This window comes from Cyprinodon variegatus, unplaced genomic scaffold (assembly GCF_000732505.1).
Source record: "Cyprinodon variegatus isolate N-32 unplaced genomic scaffold, C_variegatus-1.0 Scaffold678, whole genome shotgun sequence".
In the NCBI taxonomy this organism is placed as follows: Eukaryota; Metazoa; Chordata; class Actinopteri; order Cyprinodontiformes; family Cyprinodontidae; genus Cyprinodon; species Cyprinodon variegatus.
Window position 1 is genome coordinate 13984 of NW_015151131.1, and position 8528 is coordinate 22511.

Below are 8528 nucleotides of genomic sequence, written 5' to 3' on the forward strand. Positions count from 1 at the left end.
ATATATATATATATATATATATATATATATATATATATATATATATATATATATATATATATATATATATATATAATGAATCACATTGAAAGAGGCCTGGCCTTTATATCAGCCACAATACAGTCATTCAGAACATTATTTCTCACCTTGCTTGCTTCTCTCTTCCACTCCTTAGGGCAGTATTTGGACAGCTTCTGATCCAACGCCATATAGATGTGTTCATTATCTGTGGGACAGGAGAAAGTTTGACTCTTTCAATCTCATGATGCCGGTTTCTTTACAGCTGTTCACACAAGCACCTCCATCTACATTTATTCACATTCATTCTTTCTGTATCTATAGCTGCTGAAAGAGGCAAATAAAAAAAGGGGAAATTTGAAAATATCATTTAACCAAATATTAAATTGCTAAAGTTCTGTCTTTAATTTAGTATTTATTTGCATTCGTGGAGGAAGTGAACTAATAGTGTTGTAGATGTCATTTAATTGATCTGAAATGCCTTATAACAGGGTAAAAGAGCAGCCCCTTTTACAGAAGGACTTTTTGCAACCAGTCACCAACTTTCAGGAACATTTTGGACGTTGAAGCGCACAGAATTATTTTTCTTCACCCATATTTGTTCAGAAAGAACCGCTGACCAATGCAAGGCCTACAAAGCTCGACACAGACCAACTTAAATCGATCTTTTAATGGAAAATGTTAAACACAACACAAAGAATACATCTTTAATCTATCCACATTTTTTTCATGCTTTCATCTTAATTTCACAGCAAATGGGTCAAACATCTAGAAAATGTGGTTTGACCCATTTATCCAGCTTTGCTAAATAAGGCAATAAGGAAAAAAAAGACCTTTAATTGCTTGAAATCACATGAAAATAGAAAAACGTAGAAAAGTGCATGCCTTTCATATAATAGGGGAATATTATATGAAATACTATTACTGGATCCTTTTCTGCAGAATCAAGCAGCTTCCTTTGTTTCACTTAAATTTGGACTCCCTAGTTTATCATGAAATCTTCAAACATAAGGTATTTTGAAATTTTAACCTAAACACATTTGAGTACCTCTTGATGCCATAAAACCTGATTTGAGCTCCACTGTTTCCACTGCAAATTCAAACTCTGCCCCCCCAAAACAGGAGAAACAAATGTATAATTTTAATGCATCATAGATGAGTATGAAGCTTTTTAACTTTGGTAGATTCCTGGGATATGTGGATCAGAGCAGTGTGTGCACTCAGGTCCTGAGTTTCCTCTCTGTCAGGAGGACCGTGGGCGACACGCCTCTGTTTGCCTTCAGGATTTCATGCTGTTCAGACAAGAACTCCAAGAATGTCTGACAATCAGACCCATTGGCTCCCACTCAGCTGACCTGCTGTGCCACCATCAGCTCATCAGGAGGCATGCAGAGTGAAAAACACTGCTTTTGCAATAGACCCCCCACCCCCACGGCTCGCTCCCCAGAACTGTCACCAGCTGTCTCCTCGCCACGGTGCAAACTTGGTGACTCGCTCCATCAGCTCGGCTCGCTGCGACCCATTGCTGTCAGAAACTAGTGGCGCCCTGCAGCTCAGTGGGAGGCTGTCATGAGGAGGTTGCTCCAGGTTCCCAGGAGGAAGATTTACAGGTAGCTCTGACAAAGTATTTCCTGGGAAAGTTGCTCACTTGTCTTTAGTGACTCAGGGAGTTTTGTTCTTTTTTCACACAACTTTAACTCATAGTTAAAGATGCAAACAATAAACTGAATGGTGATTAGAAATGGATTGATTTAAGCTTAAAAAATAAAGGGTCTCAGTTGGCTTGTGTCTGTAATAGTAAAGTATTTAATATATGTTCTATAACATGAGGGTACCTAAAGTAAAATACATGGTCTGTACAGAAGCGCATTACAATAGATTTAGTAATTGCAGCCACAGCTGTCCTGGGGCACACTGGTAGAAGTGAGGCTGCCGTACACTGGCGCCACCAGTCCCTCTGACCACCATCAGTAGGCAATAGACACATGCCGATGCCAGGGCTTGAACCAACAACCCTTCCTGCAACCTCCTTCATCCGACCCCACTGTTGCCTTCCAGTGAGGGGTTCAAGAGACACCAGGTAGGCGTTCGCAGGGTACTTCTTTAGAATCATCATGATGTAGGGTTGCAGCTAATCATTGTTTTAGTATTTGATGAATTCATTAAATTGAAAATGCATATATTAGCAAAGTGCATGTTTTTGAGCCTGTGTGCTCCAGCTGATTAGTAGATTAGTTGACAGTTAACTTAACAGTCAACTAATCCATACTGTTCTGATCAGTTGTTTGAGTCCTACAACGATTTGATCCTTGACATGTATGAAGGACTAAAATTTAATTATTCTGTCATGAAATTTCTGTAAATGACTTATGAAATAAATAAATGTAGCACAAAATAATAATAATTATTAACCACATAAACAGATCAGTAAATAGGGCTGGGTAAAAAAATCTATTTAATTGATTTCGAATCGATTCCTTTACATTTTTGCAGAATCAGTGTCTAGAAAATGAGACCGATTAGTTTTATAGTGACGCGCGTGACGTTCACATTCAAATGAGCTGGAAAGATGCTTTCAAGATGACTTCAAGCCAGACAGCTGCAAATAAAGCCAATAGGTCGACTGAAGTCATTAACAAATGGAGGCCTAGCAGCAAACACCCTGCAGTTACAGACAACGCTGCACATTTGGTTTGTTCAGTGGAGATAATGCAGCTCCTGCATGTCTGCTGCGTCACGTCTGCTCGCTCGTGTGAGGCTTCACTTTTTCACTTTTCACAAACAAGTTTTCACTTTTAAGACCGTTTTGTTCACATCTGAAGTTTAAACTGTCCGATTTACAAGTTTAAACTTTGTGTTTAATGACAGGAAAAGAGAAATAAAATACATGAGTATTTTGAAACACAGTTGAACCACTTTCATTATTGTAAAAACAATAATGAAAGTGGAAATTAATCGATTTAGAACTGAATGAATCAAAATGGAATCAATTCAGGACTTTGGCAAAAACACCCAGCCCTATCAGTAAATCACACAATTTAATAATCAAATCTCATACTAAATATATCTTATGAAGATGTTTCACAGGGGGGGGACTCTGAGACCGTTGTTTTGTGGACCCCTGTCCTATAACATGATGAGAGATTTTATTTTATTTTTATTCAAGCTGCAAGACAGTCAGAGAGAGCAAGACTGTTAGCAGACAAATAAAATGCTAGAAGAGGTAAAGTCATCCTGCTTATGTTTTCTTCTAACTCTGTTATAAAAAACATGGAACAGAAAAGCTGATGAATGTGAGATGAGAAGAAGTCCTACTCTGAATGACGCTGAGCCCAAAGAGATGACAGTCCTTCAGCCGGAGAAGGTCGCAGACCTGGACCAACAGTTCCTGGCACAAAGTCTTCACCTAAAATTAAAAGCAAAACACATAATTCGTTTATCTAATTGACAATATTCTTTTAAAATCAATAAGAATATTTTTCTGTAAGTACTGCACATAAACAGTATAATCAGAGGGAACAGCAGCAGCACTTTGATCCACATCTTAAAATGTGTAAATAACAACAAAGAAATGTACTCACATTGACGATAATATTAAGAGTGTCATCATTGGGCAAAAAGACACAGACGCAGCGGCGGTCCTGCATTGTTTTGTTATTATGGAAGCTCAGTCTGTTCATTTTCCTGTGGCAGAGGACAGAGCAGGCCTTTTGTCCGCCTGCTGTAGGGGGGGGGGTCCTGGGCCCTGTGACGACCCACCTCCGCCGCCGCGGGCTCCGAAACCACCGTCCAGTCCCTGCTGTCCCGCTTCAGCTGCAGCCCAGAGGAGGCCCGACCGTGGGCTCAGCAGGCCGAGCAGGAATAACAGGAGAGGGCATGGGGACCCACTGTGGACACCCCACTGTGGAGACACATCAGACAGGAGTCAGGACAGGACTAAGCACACTATGTGAAAAGCTATAATGATTAAAAAACAATACAAATTATGTTAATGGACTAAAAGCATCCTTAAGAGAATCGGAATCTGTGTTTATGTGAAGAAACAGGCGAAAACATTTCAGAAAAAGAAGTGAAGGCGTTTGGAGATTGCTGAGACGAAGAGCTGAAGCATAGAAACCTCCAAAGTGACTGAAAACACAGACAGCTCCAGTCCAAAGTACATCCCAAAGCAGATCTTACATCCACCACATTCTTTTCATCTGAAAACCTCAAAAAGGAAACAAGAGATGAACCCTTAAATAATAGCATAGAGGTAAAAAGGTTTAAAATAAAATCATTTAAAATGCTAATTATACTCCAAGAGCTCGAAAAACACAGAAAAAAATCTGATTTCTCCTTTGACTTCTCATGTATTTGATTGAAATTTTTATATCTCTTTAACAAAATAATATCTCCATTTAGGATTCAAGCCAAAGCTTCAGTCACTGAAAAATTTCCTGTGAGATGAACTCGGCCAAAACATAAACAGTGACGTAATAAACTAGCGCTGGGTGTGTTTCAACACCGTAGCTGCACCTTCCACAGAACCTTTTTAAGCTGTTTGCTTACAGAAGTGCTCCTATTGGTTCCAAACGCTTCTTTTTCCTGCAAACAAACCAAAGCGTAGACACAGCAGAGTCAACTTTCACCCTGAGCTGCACCTGTGGAGGTGAGACCTTCAGAAGGTGAGAAAAGTCTCACACCAGACTAAAGGATGTTAAAGAACAGTTGGTTCCCATTATCACTTCTTCCTGTTTAAATATGCTCTCCTTAAAGCCACGCCATCACCTACAGCAGATAGGATGGATACCAGTTAGGATCACATTACAGAGTGAAAAGCAATTAGCATTTAAAAAGCTAAGGGTCAGAGAGGCTACGAGTTAAACTCAGCCCCATAAAAGCACAGCATCAACTAAACCTAACAGATAAAGCGACCCCGCCCACCCTAATGTTATCTATATAGACCCTTGCAGTTGAAGCTTTCAGGCTCCCTTCTGTCTGTTTATAACACCGCTTTGCTTCTGCAGAGACAATGAGCATTGTGGGCAGCCCAGCCATAAACATCCATGCTGTAGAGATGCCGCATCGGTTCTCATTAAAGCTGGTGATTGGATGCAGAGCGTGGCAGGCGAGCAGCCGCTCAGGGTGCTGACGGACCAGGAGTCTCTGCTCTGCTGCTGACCTTGACAAAACACACGCCTTTCCTTCTGCAAACAGCCACAGATGTATTTCCATGAGGGGAAAACCTGGACAGAACCACAAGGCAGACTGACTACCTTCTTCTCTCTCTTTTTCTTTTTTAACCATTTGCCACGTCGCGCTACAGGACAGTTTGCAGCTTTAATTATAGGAAAGGAATAATTTAGTTGGATCAGTTTCCTTCATCACCCCGAGAGCCGAACCAGAGACCAACAATAGAGAGATGACCCTCTAAAGCTAATAAAACTGGTGAAACAAAAAGAGCAGGGGGCAGTAATTCACTCTAATGTTTCTCAGCAGGACCACCAGAGGCTAGGGCTTCCAGCATTGAAACTCAAACAACATAAAACTAACTGGGCATGGCGCCGATATGATGTTAATTCCAGATTTCTGGATTACTTGAATATTAAAATACTTATACTGTCGATAATCTTAAAATACTGTCACGTTGTCATATAATTAGAGCATTAATTTTGCATTTATTTGCACACTTATTAAACTGGCTTTTCCAATTCTGTTGGGGAAGCATGTCCCATGTGGAGAACGGAAAAGGTGAGTTTTTGTGTCGATACCTTAACACTTTTTTTTATCATTTTTTTTATACTCATGGGGCCGGATCTATCAAAGGTTTGCGTGTATAAAAACGTGAGCTATTTCACTGCGCACGCTAAAAAATGTACAAACTGATCTATCAACAGCGTGCTAAAAGGATTTGGTCTTTAAAACGTCCTAAATAGCGCCTCTTATCCATTTAGTACTTTTTCTGCAATGAATATGCAATATGGGGCGTTTACACGCAAAAGTGCGTCTTGTGGGAGGAGAACATGTAAATATATTAATTTAGCACTCGCAAAGTGATTTATCAAACCTGAAAGCAATTTTGCTAACGGTATCTGACTCTATATTTAACACGTTTCAAAAGAAGGTGCAAATGGTCTGTATGCGTAATTGCGCACACATGGCAGCGGTTATTGTCACAAGAAGGAGACATGGAAATGAAGCAAGGAGACGCAGAGAACGCATTTTTTCACTCCGTGTGAATATTTTTGGAATGAACGAGGAAACCATCATCAAAACATATCGTTTATCCAGCATTGCCATTTTGGAGCTGTTGGGGGAACCACTCTTGTTAAATCACCCGCAAACCATGGTTCAGCCCCTCGTGCAAAATTCCAGTTTGCGAGCGCAAATTACTGCACGCAAAATTGGATCTTGATAAATCCGGCCCATGGTATCGAGTTACAAAGATTTTCTTGCGTCAATATCAAGTTTGAAATTTTCATTTTGTGACAACCGCACCAATGATTTACTATCATTTTTCAGTTTAGTAGTTCTTTGTAAAAAAAAAAAAAAATGTTCTCTGCACAAAGCAATTTAGTTACAGTTTTTTTTTTTTTTACAAGAAACATCCATATTTTGAGGGATTTCCATAAAGTGAGTTTTCAGTCAGGTATGATCAACTTGTAAAGCCCAGGATCCAGTTTAACATCTCTCTAACAGTCATAGGAGGCAGTCTACCTAAACACTACGAGGCTGCACAGGCAGCAACACTTTCAGCATCAATGCTGTTTATTTAGAGAATAGAAACTCTGACATTTTTAGAAGTTCAGACGATGAACTTTTGGAGTTTCAGTGAAACAGGAAGGCTTACTGTATCCAGTATAAACCGATTCGGAAGTGATGTCAGGATTCTAGTAAGCTCAGCATTAACATAAGGATCAAATTTATTCAAGGAATACACTGAGACGGTGCTGTTTCTGTAATGCTAGCTGTGCTGCCTGAGATGGTGCTAAACGTTACTATAAGATAAAGCCGTTTAAAATATAAAATCTGCCTCTATGGCCTAAAAGAAGAATCAGAATCGGTTAACCATGAATTGTGACCAGTACTGGTATTTAATGTTATAATAAAATGTTAATGCTAGGCATGTTGAGAAAGTATTCAAAGTTGTTTTTTCTGCTTTGTGTTCTCTTTTATACTAAAGAGCAGAAAATTGTTTTTTTAACTAAACTTTTGGAGCAAAATACATCAAAATATTTGCTCATAAAACTGGCTTTGTGCAAAAACCACAGAAACAGGAGTTAATCTCCTCATAAGATAAAGCGAAACCTCTTCAGCCAAACATCCATAATGGTCATGATTGTAATAAGGAAGAGGATTTAAAATCATTAAAGTTATGAGTTTAATAGTCCATTACACAAAGTGCAAATAATAAATTCTTATTTATAATTATATATGACAGATTTGAAGTAGGGGTTTATAAAAACAGTAGAGGATATAAAGAAATTCTGTGATACATGGTTTGTTTGACCGTTCTTATATATTGCTGAGCAGGCTTGATCCAACGGCAGTGCTTTTTAAATTCATTATGTGTGTGTTATGGTCCTTAGGAGGGAAATTTGAATCATTCAGAATCAAACTCGGCAATCAGGCCTCCAAAAAACTCAGGAAAGTCCAAATTGTGGTATTTTCTTAGCATTATGGGACAAAATAGGTTTAAGTGTTAATATTTAAATGTGCATTATTATGAAATCTGAGCCAAGTTTTTTTCCAGACCTGGGTCAATTCTAAACTCTCAATGTTTGCCATCTCCTCTGTCTATAAGACTTTTAGTGGAGCTTATCAATTAGACCCTTCACTTTTATCCTAACATTTCATTTATGTTTCAAATATTCATCAATCAGTCCTTTGGTTAACTAAAACAACAGCATAAAAGAAAAAGCACAGCTTCCTGCTCTTATTCTGAATAAATCAAAGTGTTGTTTATGTCTTCGTCGTAATGACTTAGTGAAAAACAAGATCTTTGGAATGATAAAGAAGGGAATTCTAAAGGAACATTACAACCGTTGGTAAGTCTAAAGAGCTCAATAGGTTTTATAGTTTTCTATAAATTAAAACTTTATATTCATACATATAGGTTGAATGCATGGATGAATTAAAATAAGAAATGCTTTAGAAGGATATATCCTTATAATGAAGCAAACATCTTAACAGCAAAAGATCAAGATGTTCAAAGTAATATTTCACTCTCACCTCTGATTACATGAAATAAAGAAGATACACCAGACTCAGACCACTAAGGGTCTGTTTACTCATGGGTTTTTTGTGGCCTAACTGTAATTCAATTCCAAAACTAACATTTGACTTCCCATCTGTGTCCTGGACTGTCACAGACACACAGTATTAACTACTCATTGATCACAATTTAATTCAGTTTATTTCTATAGCGACAATTCAAATCATGTCACCTCAAGGCACTTTACAGTTCAACCAGATCATCCAGTCAGATTGATTTAAAGTTTTATATCTAAGGAAAACCAGCTGATTGCATC

General features: G+C 38.5%; 1 protein-coding gene across 1 annotated transcript in view; it reads right to left on the reverse strand.

Annotated features, from left to right (window-relative positions):
- Positions 1-8528, reverse strand: part of frmd6 (FERM domain containing 6) — a gene marked incomplete at its 3' end in the record, with an annotated part of 33851 nt that overhangs the window by 13978 nt on the left and 11345 nt on the right. Inside the window, exons 2-4 of the mRNA XM_015394205.1 lie at positions 3600-3919; positions 3334-3424; positions 147-226 (exon numbers count right to left, since the gene is read on the reverse strand). Coding sequence (XP_015249691.1) covers positions 147-226; positions 3334-3424; positions 3600-3698 — 270 coding nt within the window. The remainder of the gene's footprint in view (positions 1-146; positions 227-3333; positions 3425-3599; positions 3920-8528) is intronic.